Genomic DNA, 20,792 nt, shown 5'->3' with positions numbered 1-20,792 from the left:
GAGTATATGACTATGGGGTAGTCATGGGAAGGGCTTGGGAGGATATACGAGTAAAGATTAAGGTTAGAGCTAAGGACCTATTACTCTCCATGGTATCAAGAAAGATAGTTTAGATTTGGCCTAGGGCTTTGACTCATGAGGGGAATGTCATATATTATAAGAAAATGTCAATTTGTGGAAGTGAATACCTTTTATTTGGTCTAAAAATCAGTCCTACTGGTGTCCAAGGAGTTGGATCCTGTTCTTGAGTATCAGAGCATCCTTTTTTGTTTCAGACTCATTGCTACTTTTTTCCTGCCACAGGCTAAAGTATGTGGTTATCTAAATTCAGTTTAAATGTGAATTTTGTACCGTGGTATGTATCTTATGATATTGTAGTCCATTTGCTTTCACTGTGTTGATCGGTGGTAGGGAATTAGACATAAATATTTGTTAACTGATTGATAAGGTTTGCCAGTCTTATCTAGCAGATACTCTCCTAAAATCATCAGTTTTATAGTTTGACATTGTGTAGGTTAAAGGCATTATTATTTTGTTTTGTTTTAAACTAAAAATTTAATTGGAATAGATAATATATTCTTGTTCAGAAGTCAAAATGATAATAAACATTGAGATATCTCAGTCTCACCCCATCCTTGTTCTAGCCTGTATCCATGGTAACCATTCTTACTGGTTTCTTGTGTGTTCTTCCAGTGTTTTTTAAAGCAAATACAAGCAATATGGTCTAGGAAAAACTCTTGTGTTTTCTTTTACTCACATACTACTACACACTTAACACTTCTGACACCAGATGTGTGGTTTTTTCCCACACAGACTAATTTTCTAACACCATCTGCGTGTCCTACAATTTAATTCAGTCCTGACACTATCTACCTGGAGTTAGTGTCAGGTCCACAAGTTAAGGGCTCAGTCTCACAGGACTGTTCCAATTTCAGGTGCCAGTCACAAGTCCCAGGTTGTCATCTGTACTTCTGACTGACTGGGCTAAAAATTGGGGTTCCCATGCTCCCCTCCTTGGTTTCGGTAATTTGCTAGCATGGCTCACAGAACTCAGGGCAAGGTGTTTAGTGGTTTGTTATAAAGGATATAATAAAATCTGCAGATGAACAACCAGATGAAGAAATACAGAGTGAGGTCTAGAAGAGTCCCCAGCATAGGAGCTCCTATCCCTGTGGAGTTGGAGGTATATCACCCTCTTGGCACATATATATACTCTCTGAACCCCATAATTTTGGGATTTTTATAGAGGCTCTATCACATAGGCATGATTGATTAACTATCCCTAGCCCCTTTCCCTCTCTAGAGAATGGGGAATGTGTCTGAAAGTTCAAAGCTTCTAATCAAGGCTTGGTTTTGCCAGTGGCTAGCCCACTGAGGAACCCACAGAGTATTACCTCATCAAAACAAAAGATACTCATATCACCCAGGAAATTCCAAGGGATTTATGAACTCTGTCCAAATACTGGTATTACTCAGAAAATTAGTAGGTGTTTTAGGAACTCTCTATCAGGAACCAGGTTGAGAGACTGAGTATTAGCAGGAACTGAGGGCAGAGACCAATAAATATTTTTTCTTGTTTCACAAATATGTATTCCTTTCTTTTAAATGTTTCCATTTATTTTGAGAGAGAGAGCACATAAGCAGGGCAAGGGCAGAGAGAGGGAGAGACAGAATCCAACACAGGGCTCGAACTCACAAACCGTGAGACCATGACCTGAGCTGAAATCAAGAGTCAGAAGCTTAACTGACTGAGCCACCGAGACACCCCTATATTCCTTTTTCAAAAATCTTTGTATTTGGAAATAATTTTAGACTTACCGAGTCATTGCAAAATTAGTACAGAGTTCCCATATGCTCTTTACCTGGCTTCCCCTAATGCCAACATCTTACATAACCAATAACATAGGATCCCATCAAGATCTCACATTTAATTCTCTTTACTGTGTCTCCTTAGTCTCCTCCCATCTGTTATCATCCTTCTGGCTTTATTGATCTTTTGTGCTCTTGACACTTTTGAAGAGAACAGGCTCGTTGTTTTGTAGAATATCCCTAATATGGATTTGTCTAGTGTTTGCTCAAGATTAGATTGAAAGTTACATGTTTTTGTCAAGATTACCACTGAAGCAGTGTTTGCCTTTCTCAATGTACCATATTAGGAGGTATATGATGTTGATGTGTCTTTTTTACCAGTGATCACTTTGATCACTTGATTAGGGTGTATTGTCCAGTTTTCTCCAAGGCAAAATTACAGTTTTCCTCTTTGTAATTAGTGAACATTTTGTGGGGATAGTGACACTGTGCAACTACCCTGTGTCTTATCATACCTCTGCCCACTTGCTGTAGCATCCGTCAGTGATTCTTGCCTGCAACAGTTATTATTATGGTTGTTTGCCTAATGATGGTTTGTGTTTCCATTACTTCTTCCATAAATTATTAACTGAAATTCTGTGAGAAAATACGTCCTTTTTTTTCTCTTAATCTATTTATATTAGTATGGACTCATGGATATTTTATTGTAAGTGTATAATCCAGTGCTATTATTATTATTATTCATTTTTTGGCTCAAATTGTTCCAGATTTGGCCATCAAGAGCTCTTTGCAGTGGGCACCTGTGCCTTTTTGACATGCTTCTATCATTTTTTTGAGTACTCTTTGACAACATAAGGTGCTGTAGAGTCATCTTGTGTATTCCCTTCCCCTGCCCTGGAATCAACCATTTCTCTAAAGAATGCTGGTTTCTTTTATTGGAGAATATACTTAAAAAACAAGATTTGAATGCTGGGTGTACTCATACCTGCTGGGGTGTCATTGCTTTCTGGGCCCTCTTGGTGGCTAGAACTAGGATATATATGTATGTCTACTCGTAGATGAAAACACACACTCTGTGTTCATTTTTATGTCTGTCTGTATACATATTTAAAGCCATGATACCTTCACTTCCAGTCCAACACCACAAGTTTCATTCTTGCCTTCCTTTGTGCTTATTTGTAACTCCTTTCTCTAACAGTAAGAAAACCTAGCTCTGTTTGTAATATATTTACTTATTTGCTTAGTCCTAGTATAACATAAAGTAGTTTTACAATTATTAAGCCATACCCCTGTAAAAACAGGTTTATTAGCTATAGAAGAATATTTGTATATCGTTCTTTTCATCTTCAGCCTTACAGTATATAGTCAGAGTACTGTTTTATTATTTTTTTTAACTTATCTATTTATTTTGAGAGAGGGAGAGAGAGAGAGAGAGAGTGAGGGAGGGGCAGAGAGAGAGGGAGAAAGAGAATTCCAAGCAGGCTCCACACTAACATGAACTGTGAGATCACGACCTGAGCCAAAGTCAGATGCTCCACTGACTGAGCCACTCAGGCGTCCCTCAAAGTATTATTTTACGGTTATTTAGATTGGCTTTCTCCCTCGCTCCCTTCATTATGCTTCTCATTTGTAATCCTTAGGTTCATGTGTTACTTTTCTTTACATTTTGAGTTCCCCTACATCCTGTTTAATTGAAACTAGTCATTTCTGGGGCGCCTGGGTGGCGCAGTCGGTTAAGCGTCCGACTTCAGCCAGGTCACGATCTCGCGGTCCCTGGGTTCGAGCCCCGCATCAGACTCTGGGCTGATGGCTCAGAGCCTGGAGCCTGTTTCCGATTCTGTGTCTCCCTCTCTCTCTGCCCCTCCCCCGTTCATGCTTTGTCTCTCTCTGTCCCAAAAATAAAATTAAAAAAAACGTTGAAAAAAAAAACATTAAAAAAAAAAAAGAAACTAGTCATTTCTCTTGGGGGGTATGTGAAACATTACCATAGTTCTAAAAGTCAGACCCATACAAAAGGTCATCTTATAGAAGGGTCACTGCCCTCTTCCCAGCTTTCCCATTCTGAATACCCTTTTGTTTCCATCCTGTCCCCACCCTGCTCCCTGCAGAGACCACCACACTCAGTTTCTGCTTTGTCCTTCCTGTATTTTTATGGGCTAGATGACCAGATACATGCATATTTTCATACATCTTTTTCTTTCTCACAAAAATACTCTTTTGTAATTTGCTTTATTTCACTTAAAAGTGTATCCTGGAAATCACTCCATATGTGTTCTTAGAGATTATCCTCATTTCTTTTTTTTATAGCTGCGTAAACATGATAGTTTATTATATGAATATAATAGTTTATGCAAATATTCTCTTATCACTATAAAAGGATTTTAGATGGACCTGTATACCCTAGCTGCAGAAGAGAGGAGGTGCTTATAAATAAAGCCAGCTCTGTGTCTGATTCCTCTTATAGATTTAGCAGAGTTCCTTTAGGCTGCCTTCCTTATTTCCCCTTACCTCTGGGTTTTGGTTCTGTTTTTCTGTCTCAGAAAGAGCATCAGCTTCTTTTCAGATACTTCCATTTTCCAAGCAGGAGGATTGTTTACTCACTGGAAATACAGCTATTACTTGTGGTGGACTTTGTAAGAACTGTCTCTACAGGTGCTAGCTGTCTCTTTTCTGGAAACTATAGTAGTTGTAAGAAGAGACTAACTTAGGGGCACCTGGCTGGCTCAATTGGTGGAGCATGTAACTCTTGATCTTGGGGTTGTGAGTTCGAGCCCCACGTTGGACTCTAAGTAAATAAATAAATAAATAAATAAATAAATCTAAAGAAAAGAGAGAGACTAACTTGGGTCAAAGCATGTGAAGGCAAGTGTGAAGAATAATTTTGCTTGGGCAGTATAAGTAAAAATCATGTGTTCCATCCCCAAGTTCTCTCACATCATTGTTTTAGGTTGAACCTTAATTTTTTTGAGTTAAAATTTTTTTTTTAATGTTTATTTAGTTTTGAGACAGAGAGAGACAGAGCATGAATGGGAGAGGGTCAGAGAGAGGGAGACACAGAATCTGAAACAGACTCCAGGCTCTGAGCTGTCAGCACAGAGCCCGACACGGGGCTCGAACTCATGGACCACGAGATCATGACCTGAGCCGAAGTCGGCCGCCCAACCGACTGAGCCACCCAGGTGCCTCTGTTTGAGTTTTTTTTAAATGTTTATTTTTGAGAGAGAAAATAGAGAGAGACAGAGTATGAGCAGGGGAGGGGCAGAGGGAGACAGAAGGGAGACAGAATACAAAGCAGGCTCCAGGCTCTGATGAGCTGTCAGCACAGAGCCAGATACGGGGCTCGAAGTCACAAACCACGAGATCACGACCTGAGCCGAAGTCGGATGCTCAATTGACTGAGCCACCCAGGTGCCCCTGAATTTTTTAAATACCAAAAATTAACATGACACCTTTGAAAAAAAAGAAATGCAGATAAGCAGGGAAAAATCGCCAAAGCTACTCAAAATTCTACCACCCAGAAAGGATTACTGTTAACATTTTAATGTATAGCCTTCTAGCTTTTCCCCCATCTACATATATTTCTGTTGCATATGTTGTATATATATGTGTATATATGTACCATATTTATGAGTATACCTGTATTTTACAGTACATATTTGTATTTTTGTCTTTTTCGTAATGAGTATTTTAACTGTGTAAATGCTCTGTCACTAGCTTTTTAAAACTGTAGATGAAGTGCTATATCTGAAAGTCTCTTCTCCTGCCCTCTGTTAAAAATCAAAACTATTCTGGGGCGCCTGGGTGGCGCAGTCGGTTAAGCGTCCGACTTCAGCCAGGTCACGATCTCGCGGTCTGTGAGTTCGAGCCCCGCGTCGGGCTCTGGGCTGATGGCTCGGAGCCTGGAGCCTGTTTCCGATTCTGTGTCTCCCTCTCTCTCTGCCCCTCCCCCGTTCATGCTCTGTCTCTCTCTGTCCCAAAAATAAATAAAAACGCTGAAAGAAAAAAAAAAATTAAAAAAAAAATCAAAACTATTCTAAGATTAAAAAACAGACAGTTATACTTACCAGTTTCAGATAAATTTGTATTTAAAGGGTCTTACTACAATATTTTTGGCACATGAAAATATGTTTGTCAGACTCCAGAATTACAATTACATAACCTAAAGAGTTGGGTATGAACCTTTTGGGGTATTTTGGTTGGAAGTTGGATTCCTCCAATAAAATATTTCTTGTCTTGTAGTTAAAATATACTCGCCCTGGGCTTCCTACCTTCAGCCAGGAAGTACTACACAAATGGAAGTCAGATATCAAGAAATATCATCGCATTCAGTGTCCTAACCAGGTGGTTCTTTCTCATTCATTTTTTCAGTAAATGTTTATCAAGTTTATCAAACTTCTGTCTCAGTTACTGATTCCTTCATGACAAAGTTATCTGAACCTTAGTGGCTTAAAACATTAGTTATTTTATTTGTTCAGAATTCTGTGAGTCAGTAATTCTGTCAGGGCTCAGAGAGCCTTCTCCTGCTAAACATGGCGTCAGCTGGGATCACTCATGGGTTGTATTCAGCTGCAAGCTCATATGGGACCTGAACGTCCAAGATAGCTTCTGTGCAGCTAATTGAGCTGGGAGCTTCGCTCTCCACGTGTCCATGAGGTTGTAGTGGGTTATCAGCAGGGTACATGGCAACTGACTTCTTAGAGTGTTCCAAGAACATGCAGATGAAAGCTGTAGATCTCTCAGGCCTAGCTTCAGAATTTGTTCAGCAATATTTCCATGGCATTCTATTGGTCAAAGGAATCACAGGGTTAACCTAGATTCAAAGGGAGGGTGAATAGACTCCTCTTCTTACAGGGAAGAGTGGCAGAGAATTTCCATTATTTCTTTAATCCACCACAGCTGTATATGCAGTACTTTGGGAAGGAGGATATCTACCAGAAACAGGAGACATATTTATACTGAAGAAGGCAGATTAAAAAAAAAAAAAAAAAAATCCAACCATGCAATTTTCTGTTTCTCTAAAAGTCAGAGAAAAAGTATCAGGGAAGGGAATATCTTAAGCCCTTCTTTTTTTAAAAAAAATACCTTTTCATGGTTTTCCTTTTTCCTTTTGTGGCTTGTGTGTGAATTTTTTTCTGTTTGGTTTGTAGTACAATTTATTGGGCTTCTTCCTCTAAATGTAGGGTTGGTCAGTGTGAACGGCCAGATTGCTAAGAGACCGATGAGGTTTGGTATAATCTTCACATTATTTCTTCTTCTCTTTCAGGGTTGTGAGGCTGTCTACAGTAGTGTATCAGGCCTTAAGGCTCACCTGGGCTCTTGTACCTTGGTTTGTAACTTTCTGAATGCTTTATCTTAATGTGATCTCTCAAACAAAAGTCTGACATGGAAGAGAATTCAGTTTAGGCGAACAGCTAGTCACCCTGTTTACTGTTAAGTTCAGAGGCTTGTTTAGTTTTTTATGTCCTAAAGATTCTTGATCTGGTATTGGATGAGATGTCCTGATATGTCCAAGATATAGAAGAAGCCAACATAGCCTTAAGTCTTATCAATTAAAAAAGTTGGAGGAAAAGTATTATTATTAGTTTTGAGTCTGTATCAGGGAGGTAACTTTTTCTACCTGAGCCTGTCCTGCCCTGGACCTGCCCTGTTTATTGGGCCTTAAAATTTCTAGAATCAGTTTACATATGCTTATCTGGATGATGAAGATCCTCTAATCCCACCTGAATTATATAGCCTCTGGGGATGGGAGGTAGACGCTAGCCCTGGGTGTCAGGCAAACAGATATTCACCTCACTGCATCTTTTCTCTGTTGACCCAGGTGCCCTCTGACTCACAGACATGGGGACTGCTGCCACTTTTTAATTCCATTCAGAAATATCTCCTCACACAAAATTAGCACCATGGACACTCAGAGCTTCAGGAGGGGAGAGAAATCTCAGTTCAAAGCAGCAAGGGAGTGTAGGCATCCAACCCAGATCTGGCCACAAGTGCTTAGGAGTTTGTCATCATGATCTTAGTTTCTGAGTCCTTAAACTAGGCATTATGGACTATACACCTCTAATTCTGGATTTGCAAGGCACTCTTTGGAGCAGTGGATTATAGTGGGAAGAATTATACATTGGTGCCTCTGGTGAACTTCAGGAGTTTGATCATGTGGGAAGAGGAACCAAGAGAATCTGGAAGTGAAGTGACAGAAACTAGGGAAGATAGAAAAGGGTGATTTGTTACATAATAAAAGTAGGAATACTTTAGGTTGTGTTGAGGGGGTGGGGGTATTATGTATAGAGTTATATTAGGATAGATTTCTAGTGGTAATAGTCTGCCTAAATCTGGTTTTCCCAAGTATATTGCTGTATTGGATTTTCTTCCTTCTTATCTTTGCTGAAGTAAAATCCCCTCTTTTCATCTCTAACAATCCCCACACACGGCCCAGGTACGTGTTCCTGAATTTACCAGTAATTCCCTTTTCTTTCTCTCTTGAAAACAGGGAAACTTTGTGGCTGGAAAATACAAGTGTCTTCTGTGTCAAAAAGAATTTGTGTCAGAGAGTGGTGTCAAGTATCACATCAACTCTGTCCATGCCGAGGTGAGGTCCCTGCTTTTCCCATCATGTTTTTGTAATCCCTGGAACCCATACATGTGCCCCAAGAAAGGTGGAATTTGTGTGTTGTGTTGGGCTAGGACTGCCAAGGAAAGTAGCTTGAAAGTGGTTACTGGAGACATTGGAGTTAAAATACTTTGTAAAATTAGATGCATAATTATATTTTCTATGAAAGCATTTGTAGTCGGTATAAGTCTGAGCATCCTTGAGCTCTTCTGATTCCTTTAAATTCAGTTAAATCAGGCATGTGGGCAGCAGGCTGAGTTTACACCTTTGCAATTCTTGTTTCCTAGCGTTCTCCATACTTCCGTTTTCTAGTATTCTAATTAATGTTGTGGAGCAACCTGTTTTTAAGGTTGTTTAAAATACCGCAAAGAGGGGCGCCTGGGTGGCTCAGTCGGTTGGGCGACCGACTTCGGCTCAGGTCATGATTTCACGGTCCGTGAGTTCGAGCCCCTCATCGGGTTCTGTGCTGACAGCTCAGAGCCTGCAGCCTGTTTCAGATTCTGTGTCTCCCTCTCTCTCTGCCCCTCCCCCGTTCATGCTCTGTCTCTCTCTGTCCCAAAAATAAATAAACGTAAAAAAAAAAAAAATACCGCGAAGAAACAACTATGAAAGACATTAATGAGACAGCTGGAGTCATTGGAATACGACTCTATTAAATAATCGTAATGAGTCAATGTTAATGTTCCCAAATGTGATCATTGTATTGTTTTGCAGGGGAATGCCCTTGTTCTTAGGTAGATATATGCTGAAATTTTTAGGGATGAAATACGCCTGAAAATAAATTGCAAATGGAAGAAGGAAGAAAGGAAAGAGAGGTTAACGATGGTAAATCTAGGGTTCATTGAACTATTATAACTTTTCTGAAGGCTTGTACATTTTGACAATTAAAAAATAAATTCTGTGTAAAAGTGTTCTAAAGTTCAGGGGTGCCTGGGTGGTTCAGTTGGTTGAGTGTCCGACTTCGGCTTAGGTCATGATCTCGCAGTCTGTGAGTTTGGGCCCCGCGTCGGGCTCTGTGCTGACAGCTTAGAGCCTGGAGCCTGCTTCAGATTCTGTGTCTCCCTCTCTCTCTGCCCCTCCCCTGCTCACGCTCTCTCTCTCTTTCTCTCTCTCTCTCTCTCTCTCTCTCTCTCAAAAATAAATTTTTAAAAATGCTTTGAAGTTCAGAAAGCTGAGTCTTTTTTTTCTCTTAGGGCAAGTTTTTAGTAATATAGGTGAGTAGAGAAATTGTTTCCTGTATAATTAAATACCCGTATTGCAAAAGCTAAAGGAGTAGAGTGCATTCTCTTGGAATATCTGACTGCAGAAACTATTGTTGCCTGATAAGGAAAAATAGCAAGCACCTTCAGCTGTTCTCTGCCCTCACATTTAATAGTTTTTAACAATGTGGGCTGTAGTTAGTGTCATCAAATGTGGTTCTTGTTGTTTTACCAGTTTAAGCTTTGGGAGGCCCTTTCCATGTCTGAGATTTCTTCTGGGATGCAGTCCTATCTTTTTTTATAATACTAGTGTACCTTTTTATGCTTCAGGAAGTACTTAAAAGATAATTATCTCGAGGTCCCTGGGTGGCTCAGTTGGTTAAGTGCCTGATTGTTGATTTTGGCTCAGGTCATGATCTCATGGTTCCTTAGTTTGAGACCCGTGTCAGGTTCTACACAGACAGCTCAGAGCCTGAAGCCTGTTTTGGCTTCTGTGTCCTCCTCTCTCTGTCTGCCTCTTCCCCGCTTGTGTACGTACTCGCCCTCTGTCTCAAAAATAAATAAACATTAAAAAAAAAAATCATCTCCTGACAAAATCTGGCTTTTATGTAGTTAACCAGTTTTCTTCAGTTTCCTCTTAAAAAGTTGGAACCAACAAATTTCACTTAGTTTGGGGCTTGTTCCCCAGGCATTTGTTCAATGATTTGTGCCTGTGTTTATGAATTATATGTGGTGGTAAAACATTTTTATTCTGTTCCTCCCTTTCTGCCTCGCATGTTCTTACACTACTTTTTTTTTAAACAGGAATTTTCAAATACATGAAAACGGACAAAATAGTGTAATGAATAGCATTAACAGATATGAATAGCTTTAACAGATTGGCCAACAAGTTTATGGCCAATCTTGTTTTCATTTATAACCACACCTACTTCTCTTGTTCCTTAAAGGCTTATTTTTTTTTTAAGTTTATTTATTTTGAGAGAGAGTGTGTGTGCATGTGCACACAAGCGGGGGAGGAGCAGGGAGAACGAGAGGGAGAGAGAAACCCAAGCAGGCTCCATGCTGTTAAAGCAGAGCCTGATTCTTGATCCCGCCATCCTTGGGATCATGACCTGAGCCAAAATCAATGCCAGGCACTTAACTGACTGTGCCACCCAGGTGCTCCTTAAAGGCTTATTTTGAACAAATTTCACATACCCTGTCACTGTCACTGCTTCTTTCACTGTGTCTAAAATATAGGGACTTTTAAAAGTATATGACCGCAACCATCATTACACCTAAAAAAAATTAACAATGATTCTTGCATATCATTATATACCTAGTTATTATTTAAATTATTTAAATTTCCCTGATTGCCTCATAATTTTTTTTTTTCAGAGTTGGCTTGTTCAAATCAGGAGCAAAAAAAAAAAAAAAAAGGTCCATATACTGTATGTTTTAATCTAGAGTGCTATCCAATAGAAATGTAATGTGAGTCATGTATGTAATTTAAAATTTTCTAGTAACCACATTTCAAAAGTATAAAGAAAAACAGATGATATTAATGTTGATAATATATTTTATTTAATCCAGTATATCTAAAATACTATCTTTTGAACATATAGTCAGTAAAAAATTATTGAGATACTTTATATTTTTTCATACTAAATCTTTGAAATTTCATGATGATTTGTTATATATTGAAAGCGTAACAGGGCGCCTGAGTGGCTCAGTCGGTTGAGCATCCGACTTCGGCTCGGGTCACACTCATAGTCTGGGTTCGAGCCCCGCGTCGGGCTCTGTGCTGACAGCTCAGAGCCTGGAGCCTGCTTCCGATTCTGTGTCTCCCTCTCTCTCTGCCCCTTCCCCGCTCATGCTGTGTCTCTCTCTGTCTCAAAAATAAAAATAAAAACATTAAAAAAATTTAGAAAGCGTATCTCATTTTGGATTAGTCATTTTTCGAGAGCTCATTAGCCACATGTGGCTAGTGACTATCTCATTGGACAATGCAGGTCTAGAAGTTTCCCTTTCCTCTCCCCCCACCCCAAATGTATTTGTTGAAGAAACAAGGTCATATATGCACATTTTGGATTTTGTTGATTACATTCCTGTGGTGGTGGTCCTCTAGCAGAGTATTTCCTATAAACTGGTTGTTAGACCTAGAAGACTGATCAGATCACTTGATTTAGATTGAAGTCTGTCTTTCTTTCTTTCTTCCTTCCTTCCTTCCTTCCTTCCTTCCTTCCTTCCTTCCTTTCTTTTTTTCTGCAAGAATATTTCATAGTTGGAGTCCATGTTCCTTAACTCTTAATTTTTTAAACTGAGTCTTAGAGAAATTAAGTAATTTCCCCATGGTCACAGAGATAGAAACAGAGTTGAGATTTGCACCCAGGCGGTCTGGCTGCATGCAAATACTATCATGAAATAAAAATCTCCTATGACCCAATGCTTTATATCTCCTGAGAGTTTTACAAAGGAGATAGATGAGTGGGATGATGCTAAGTGATCAGACTTCGTGGATCACTTATTGAAGTACCCTAAATCATGTCTTACACAATAAATGCTTATAATGACTGCTCATGATGAATTTCTTCAGTTTCAAGTACAGAGTTCTAAGCTATGGTTCCCTATCTGTTTCCTCCTTACTGTGTTCTGCCCTAACCGTGCCTTTTAGAGATTCTTCCCACACCCATTCTTTATGTTCTCTACTGTGTATTGATTGACTGGATGATTTTTCCATTTTGCCTCTGTAGGACTGGTTCGTTGTAAACCCAACCACAACCAAAAGCTTTGAAAAGCTAATGAAGATAAAGCAGCGGCAGCAAGAAGAAGAAAAGCGGAGGCAGCAGCACAGGAGCAGAAGGTCTCTGCGAAGGCTGCAGCAGCCTGGCATCGAGCTTCCTGAGGCAGAGCTGAGTCTTAGAGTAGGGAAGGATCAGAGGAGGAGTAACGAGGAATTGCTAGTGTCGACCTCCTGTAAGGAACCGGAGCAGGAGCCAGTGCCAGCACAATTCCAGAAAGTAAAGGCCCCAAAGACTAATCATAAACGAGGAAGGAAATAGGCAGGCAGTGTGCAAGCTCCTAGGAAAGCGGACATGATGCCATTGTCACGGGGGCCTGTGCTGGGAGGACTGAGTCACGGGGGCTGAGTGAGGAGAAATGCACTCTCTCAGCTGTTTGTGTAAGGCTGTGACTTTCTCAGCTCCTTCCTCCTGTGTAAATTTCACTGTTCTCCCTATTTATTCACTTTGACCCCCCCCCCCCCCACTCCCTTTTTGGTAGGTTTTCCTGCTATTCCTCATTGGAGTCCTCTTGTTTTTCTCTTATCTTGCCCAAAGAGCTCCCTCTTAAGGCCAACTGTGGGCCCCTCTTGCCCTGTACAAAACTGAGAAACCTGTTTGGTTGTCCTTTTCCTTCCTGGGCTATAGAATGTTCTTGGAAGCTCCATTGATTAGTAGTCATTCCATCATCTTGCTTATAAAACAATTCCAAATTAATTTTTTAAAACCATACTGATTTACCATTTTGTATTTGTGATTTAACAATCCTAGAAGCTAGAACTGTTGTCACTCATGTAAAAAGCTTATCCTGTCTCCTTGGGAAGCAGATTTTATGGAGGCTGTTTGTTCTCTCAATATGTAAGAAAATGGATGTAGGATGAAAAAGCTAGAACCTCGCTACACTGGTTTTACTGGGAAATGTTTTGTTTATCCCAAGTAGCAGTGACTGACTAGACCCACAGGCATGAAAAGCAGCCCAAACATTAAAATGTCGCAAACACTAAAATGATTGGAAAGAAGGAAGTAGAAGAAGCAATAAATACTGCCTCATCTTTCCTGGGGCTTGAGGCCTCATTGGTTGCTATGATCAGTGCCCTCCTAAAGCTTGTTTTCTCCCCCAGTTTTATGGATTGAGAAATACCACATTGCACTTGATGTTTTGACACAGAATCCTAGTGTTCCTGGTAATGCCACTAAGACTGGCAGCCAAGGTGCACATTCCTTCTCCCCTGGACTTGACCTTACCTGTTAGTCTATGCCGTGCTAAGTCTATTCCTCCCTTTAGTCAACCTCTGTCTCTTGGAATTCTCTGAGAATATTGTCCTCTATCCTCTTTTATATGTGGAGTTCTATCCTCTTTATATCTTGAGACTTTGTCACCAGATGTAGATATTTATCTGGAGTTGGAAAGAAAAATTCCTTTTCTGTACCTCATGCCTACCTGCTAATGTCTAGTGGGCTACTTCTCTTCAAGGCTGGCTTTCTCTGGAACATTGTTTAGACCAGCTCTGTTGTTGTGTTTCCACATTCTCTTCCCCTTTTCCATAAATATTGGTCTTATATATTCTTGCCAATTTTTGTGGCATATGCCACATAAAAAGCAAGGGCCCTTAACCCTGATATGGATAAACACTACCTTTTCAAATTCTGAAAGGCTGTTACTACTCTTTAACTCTGTATTTTGTGCTGCTCCACATAGCTTTAAAATGTGGGCTTTTGTGAAGACCACTTTCAAACGGGAGCATTGAAACCAGATTTGGAGACTGCCAAAATAGATAGTTGTGAAACAAGTGAAGGACATGGTATGTCCACTCTACATTTTCATTGGCAGTTGCACCCTTAAAACCCTTTCAGTAGATGAGGATTGTCAGGGAGGAGAAATGAAGAAGCTATATTAATTTCTGGTGAGTAAGACTTGGGGAATGTTGGGCAATGACAAAAGAAATAAATGACTGTCGGTTAGAATGATGTTTCCAGTTCATTGACTCCAACCTGCTATTTGACTCCTTGCTGACAAAGTGTATGGGGGTAAGAAAACAGCTGAACGTGGGAGTGGGTTTGAAATAAGTTCCAAATGCGGCGTCTCAGTTCCAAATGCGGCAAATTCAGGAGTTCTTTAGCTCCTGAAGTCTGCTGGTTAGTGAATAAATTTGTTTGAGATTAAAGTGAATTAGTGTAGAAAACTTGTCCAGTCTCATCCAGGACCCTCGCAGGCACTTTTAAAATTTTTCCTTCCTGAGGCCAGGTCTCACTCAGCAGGAGTATCCTAATCATACTATTGAGTTTTTAAGTTTTTTAAACAAAATTCATTTGAATAACAAATTTGACAATATCAGGTATAGCCAGGTTGTGTGGAATGTGAACTCTCATGCACGGTTTGGAATTTAAATTGGTACAATTACTTTGGAAACAATTTGGCAGTATCTAGTAGAGCTGAAAATACACCTCTAAGACTCGACAGTTTTACTCCTGGGTATATACAGAGAAAATCCTCTTGCCCAGGTGTACCAGGAGACATAAACAAGAATGATGTAGCGGAGTCTACTAACTGTCTGCCAAAATCTGCTCTCACTTTGCAGACCCCTAGGATTATAGGACAAATGGCTAGATTATGTTCCCGGCCCTCCAATCCCCTGCCCCTGTAGTGAAGGGTAGCTAACTACTCTCCAGTAGAACATGAATGGGAGTGATGTGTGATACCTCCAGGGTAGAAGTTTTAAGAAAGGGCACCTCTGTGCTTTCTTTCCCCTTCATCGGGCCATATGAAGATAATAAAATGGCTTTAGGGGGTGGTAGAGCACAAAATGGAAAATGGTTGATGCCCTGAATCACCCCATGAAGGACTAATTGCTAGCCAGGAACACTATTAAAGAGAAAAAAAAATCTGTTTTTTGAGACATTATACATGCTTGGGTCTCTTTGTTAGCTTACTCTACTATATAATTTAATTGTCTATCATCAGAAGAGGTAAATACAGTGGAATACTGTATAGCTGTGAAATTAACTAGGGCTTGTATCATGAATACATCTTAAAAATGGGAAAAGCAGGTTACAGAATACATCAAGCGTACCATTTCTGTGAGGTTTAAAAACAGGTAAAAATATTCCATATTGTTTATGGAAATGTAGATGTTATATAATATATATTAATATATATGTATATATATGTGTGTGTGTGTGTATATATATATATATATAGCATGAAAACATGCACAGAAATGATAAACACCATATTTAGGACAGTGCTTCTGGGATTCAGAGGGACTACAGTGAATTTGTAAGTTCTTATTTCTTAAGGTGGATAGTGAGTTTGTTGTAGTTTTCTATATCGTGTGTCTGAAATACTTCATTTTATGTATTTCTTTTGAAAGACTTCATTTGAAAAATCAGCTCTCACAAATTATTGCTCCTCTCCTTTTTAAAAGGGATCACTTTAGAAATTTTACTTGTGCTTCATTCTTTTTTAAAATGTTTATTTATTTAAGAGAGAGGAAGCACAAGTGTGTGGGGGAGGGGCAGAGAGAGAGAGGGAGAGAGAGAATCCCAACCAGGCTCCAGCACAGATACCAGACTGTGAGTTCATGACCTGAGCCGAAATCAGGAGTCAGATGCTTAACCGACTGAGCCACCCAGGCGCCCCATTTGTGCTTCATTCTTAACCTTTCATTTTCCTCTCCCCTGTAGTCTGCTCTTACCCCTGTCTCCTGTTCACTTTCTATTTCAACCACCCCAGTTCAAACCATCATCACCTCTTGCCTAGACGACAATAGCTTCCTAATTGTTTCCTGCTGATTTTTACTGGCTTGGATACACTTCCCAGAACAGCTGTAGTGAGTTTTTAAAATTGTCCATCAGACCTCATTCAAGGGCTAAAAGCCTGATAATTTCCCAGTGCTCTTAGAATTCAAGCCACTCCCTTTCCTTGTCCCACAGGGCCTGCCACTCCCACTGCTAACCCGTTTAGCTTCCTCTCCCTCCCCTCCACCTAAATTCTCTGACCATTCCCCAAGCTACACCTGAGCCACATTGACCTTTCTCTTCCTGGAGCCTGCTAAGCTCATTCCCATTTTAGGGCCTTTGCACTCACTGTTCCGTTGCCTGAAATGGCTTCTTCCCTGGTTTTTGTCCAGTAGACTTCACTGAATCATTTAGGTCTTAACCTAAATTTCCCCTTGGGGGTCTTTTCCATCTAAGTGCACTTTCTGTAACATCACCCTGTTTTAATTTTCTTCATAGCAAAGCAGACAAAAAGTAGACTGACATGGTACCTGGCCAAGCTATGCTCACTTGCAGGTATGGATTTCAAAATATCTTTATCAGATGATTCACCCTCGAAAGTCTTCAAGCCCTTAAGAGAGGCCTCACTCTGAAAGGGACAGCCATAAAGCAATACACCAGATCCGTTATCTGGGATGATAGGAATTAAAAATAAACATAGGAGATGGAAGTTATCCACTTCCCAATTGGATCATCGGAACAGTAAAGGCAGGAGGGAAATTAACAGCAGAGTAAGATTCTAGATCACTCCTACTTTCCCAACCCCTTTTCAGCCTTAGTATATATTTTTCTGTGGTTTTTTGCATCCACAGAGAATAGGGCTTCAAATTTGTCTTGGTTACCATGTTTTTCAAGTTGAGTCTTTCTGTATTTTCAGCTCAAGAACTGAAGTATTCAAGTTAAGGAACCTGCATACTATCTAAAATATTACTCTTCTGCGTTGAAATTGTGGTTTTGTTATGTGCACATTTGTAAGAATAAGACTTGCAGAAGTAGTAGAGAGAGGAGTGATGGAGTAGAAAATACATTACATTGGAAAAATAAAAAAATCAACAGATATTTTAATATACATTTTATTTTTAATAACAATACACATTTAACAAAATTGTTAAAGCTAGAGGTAAAAGGCATTGAGGGAGAAAAAATTTTTTAAGCCAATTTTAAGTTCATTTTACATAGGAATAAAACAAAATTCATGAAAATTATTTTGTAGTTTCTTATCACTGACAATTTCTAGAAAACATAAGGTTGGATTATATTTCCCCATAGAGGAGTGATGTTAAAATATGGGGTTATATCCCTGTACTAGGATTTAGCATTCAAATAGTCTAATCATCAATATGTCAGAAGTGTAAAAAATGTTTATTTTATATTTTTTAGTGCAAAAAAATTTCAAAAACTAAACGTCTATACTAATTAAAAATCTTGTTTCCAGTTCTAAATAGACACAAATACAAGGCACATATTAATTACAAAAAGGCATTTCATGTACTATCAAGTGCACACAGAATAAGAAAATGTAATAAGTGACCTAAAACTGAAGTACCTATTATAGTTAACTTAATTAAGTGATCTTGTTATCTTAGAATTTAGAGTGTTAGGGAAATAGATATCATAAGACTCTTTAAAAAAGTCTTCCGAATAGTTTAACACTTTTCTTGATATCTTTTCCTGAAACAAGCAGAGGCATTCAGTCACCTCATTAATGCCAGAAGTGTTTCTTCACAGAAAAGACTGTCAAAAGTAGTTGACCGAATATACATCCCCTTTCTGCTCTTCCCTTCTCAATTTACCCAGTTGAGGGGCAGAGCGTCAGACAAAAGGTCGTTCTGCCCAGTGCTTTTTTTTCTTCCTAGCTCTTCTCCGACTTGCAGTTTACTTTTTCACTCTTGACAAAACTGGGGGAAGTGCTTGGCCACTGCTTGTGAACTTGAAAAAGCTTAAAAAACACTTTGCCTTTGTGTGGAGCTGGTCAAGAGGCATGAGGATAATTGGTTGTTTAAAGAGCAGAAGGCACTATATAAAGTCAATCTGAAATGCTATTCTTATAAGGTGTTTTTTATATAAAGAAATCTAATTTAGTTAGATGAAGTCACACAACCCTTTTCCTTTCATTTCCTCAAGGTGGTTTCCTTGAGCTAGTTTGAAGTACAGGTGTTTAGGGAGTGGTATCAGGTTATCCGGAGATTTGAGGAACATCCTGTTCATCAACAAGATTAATTAAAGGAAAATCTAATTAAGGGATGCCAGTCACACAAATACCTAGCAGTACTATTGGAAGAAAAATCTTTCTTTCACACCTAATCTTTCACACTAACACATCATGATGGATGTTTTACCATAGCAGTCAGATCCCAAAGCCTTCCTAACCAGGTCCATATAGCATGTGAGAATTCTTACTCCAGTCCTTATATAATCAGTGTTTTGGGAATTGCTTTGGATTAATATTTGATTTGGTGATTAGGAGAGGTGTTATTGTGGTCTTTGGAGCACCCTGTCCTGGGCACGGGTTATGCCTTCCCTGTAGTCGGTTCCTCCCCCGGACTAAGCAGTCCATATACCACTGTTCCTGCTGGAGCTGCCGCTTTTGATTTTTGAGCCAGCTCCTAATAGCCTCCAACTCCTGGCACTGCCGAGTTTGCTGCTGTAATTCCTTCTTTAACTGCTGGTTCTCTCTCCTCATGTCATGGTAGAACTCAAAAGTATACTGCTTTGCTCCTGCCTCCAAGGCCTGGGCCTTCCTTTCAAGCTCTTCTCTTTTTCTTTTTCCCAACTGCCTCGGGTCTGGCTCACTCAGTTGTTTTTCCAGTAATGCTTTTTCCTGGACCATCTGGAGCTGGACTTCCAATTTCTTTGCATCGATCTCAGCTTGGGCTTCCTTTTTCTTCTCCTGTAACATCTGTATTTCTCTCTCCTGTTTCTCCTTTACTAGGGAAACATCCCTCAGTGCCTGCAACTGCTGCTTTAAATTGGATTGGAGGTTTTCCTTCTGCAAGAGCTCCCCTTTAAACACTGAGGTTTGTTTTGCATATCTGGAGGCTGATTCTTGTCTCCTTTGTTCAATCTCCTCACTTTTTTGTAAATAATGTTCCCATAGCTCTTCAGGCTTCTTTCTGTACTCCTCAATTTCCTTGTCTAGGTATTCCTGAAAGAATTGGTTTTCAGTCTGGACAAGTAACTTTTCATTGTATAGCTGCTCAGTTTCCTGCATTACTGATTCTTGCTGCATTCGAGTTTCTTTTATTCGGCTGTTCACCTTCCTCAGCTCCGTCATGGTCTTTTCTTTAAAGGTCGTCTCTGACTTTGTTAGCATCTGTGGCTTGAAAATTATATTTATTAAACTAACAGACGGTGCAGTGGAACTCCCAGAGTCCTTGGCAAACCTGGAGGAAGAACAAGTGAGGCATTCTCGTATCAATTCTTTTTGTTTTTAATTTTAATTTATTTTTGAGAGAGAGACAGTGCGAGTGGGGAAGGAACAGAGAGAGAGGGAGACACAGAATCGTGGGCAGGCTCCAGGCTCTGAGCTAGCAGCACAGAGCCGGACGCGGGGCTTGAACTCATGAACCATGAGATCATGCCCTGAGCCGAAGTCGGACCCTTAACCGACTGAGCCACCCAGGCGCCCCTCTCCTATCAATTCTTAATGAAAATTTAGTAAATACAAAATGCACAATTGTACTTTAATTCATACAAGAAAATATTTTTGCGTACCTATTATGTTCCTGACACTATGCACGGCACGAGGGATACAGTTTATGGTAAAGGTAAATGAGTGTCGTTTACAATTTAAGTACACAGTCACTACAACCCTGTCAGGTATCACCTCCATTTTAAAGAGGAGAAAACCGGTTCAGAGACTTTAAATGACGTGGCTACGATTTACACCGCCAGCAAGTGGCAGAGCGTGGGTGTGAAACCCAACCTTGGGAGTTCCTGAACACTATAGCGGCTACGAGGGGGGCCACAGGCACAGTGGGGGTGATCGGGAGTAACAATAAATTTCCCGGCTTTTCTACCACCTTTCCTGTTTCATGGACACTTCCGTCGAGGGCAGCGCCCCTTCAGTACCTACTTGCTCTGGGAATCCAAGAGTTCATCTCCAAGGTCCCCGTGTGATTCACAGAGGTTGACTGCCGAGGCGGCAGCGCTAGTAGTGCTAGGGTCCTGCGCCACGCGGAAATGGCGTCCCCTTGCGGAAGGTTTTCGCAATTTCTCTATTTTGTGCTCCTTGGGTCTTGGCGCTGCCCAGCAACTCTGGGGGTCGCACCTCACCCCAGCCCCGGCCGGTCCAACCTGGATCGGCTGAACCTTGCCGGTTGCCGAATAAGCCCTAGCTGCCGGTTCCCTTTCGGCTCCCTTCCTCGCTCCTAGGGGGTCCAAAGAGAAACGCACTGTCTTCATTTTCGAACTCTGGGGGCCCCACTCTGGGGACCTCATTTCGGCTCGCTTTGGGGACAGGAACTCTGCTCTTCCCAGGCCCTTCCCTACAACGGTGAGTGCCTCTCTTTCTGGCCACTTCCTGCCGTCCTCCGAGCCCATCATTTCCCCCCTCCTGTCCCAACTTGGCGCGCAGCCTGGCCGGGAGGGAAGGAGTCGCTTGCGCGCGCCCCACCCCATCGCCTTCCCCTTTCGCACTGG

At 40.5% G+C, this 20,792-nt stretch overlaps 2 protein-coding genes across 3 annotated transcripts in view; one reads left to right on the top strand and one right to left on the bottom strand.

The window, feature by feature from the left end:
- The window catches only part of ZNF512 (zinc finger protein 512), a 34,420-nt gene extending 20,081 nt beyond the window's left edge, over positions 1 to 14,339 (top strand). For both annotated transcript variants that reach the window (XM_006930401.5, XM_006930400.5), the window contains exons 11-14: positions 6,049 to 6,150; positions 7,073 to 7,135; positions 8,297 to 8,395; positions 12,348 to 14,339. In XM_006930401.5, coding sequence (XP_006930463.1) covers positions 6,049 to 6,150; positions 7,073 to 7,135; positions 8,297 to 8,395; positions 12,348 to 12,656 — 573 coding nt within the window. In that variant the 3' untranslated portion in view covers positions 12,657 to 14,339. The remainder of the gene's footprint in view (positions 1 to 6,048; positions 6,151 to 7,072; positions 7,136 to 8,296; positions 8,396 to 12,347) is intronic.
- On the bottom strand, positions 12,847 to 20,771 carry CCDC121 (coiled-coil domain containing 121). The gene is made up of 2 exons (XM_003984444.6): positions 20,227 to 20,771; positions 12,847 to 19,534 (listed from the first exon to the last, which is right to left on the bottom strand). The coding sequence occupies exons 1-2, from the start codon at positions 20,769 to 20,771 to the stop codon at positions 18,568 to 18,570; spliced, it is 1,512 nt and encodes a 503-aa protein (XP_003984493.6). The 3' UTR covers positions 12,847 to 18,567.
- Positions 20,772 to 20,792: the final 21 nt, after the last annotated feature.

Source organism: Felis catus, chromosome A3 (assembly GCF_018350175.1).
Source record: "Felis catus isolate Fca126 chromosome A3, F.catus_Fca126_mat1.0, whole genome shotgun sequence".
NCBI lineage: Eukaryota > Metazoa > Chordata > Mammalia > Carnivora > Felidae > Felis > Felis catus.
The sequence above is the reverse complement of the archived record's forward strand: the minus strand, read 5'-3'. Positions and strand labels throughout refer to the sequence as shown.

Coding starts and splice junctions, on each gene's coding strand:
- CCDC121 (XM_003984444.6), bottom strand. CDS start 20,771: ATGGGGTGGGGCGCGCGCAAGCGACTCCTTCCCTCCCGGCCAGGCTGC. Junction 19,535..20,226: donor CTCTTGGATTCCCAGAGCAA/GTAGGTACTGAA, acceptor TTCTTCCTCCAG/GTTTGCCAAGGACTCTGGGA.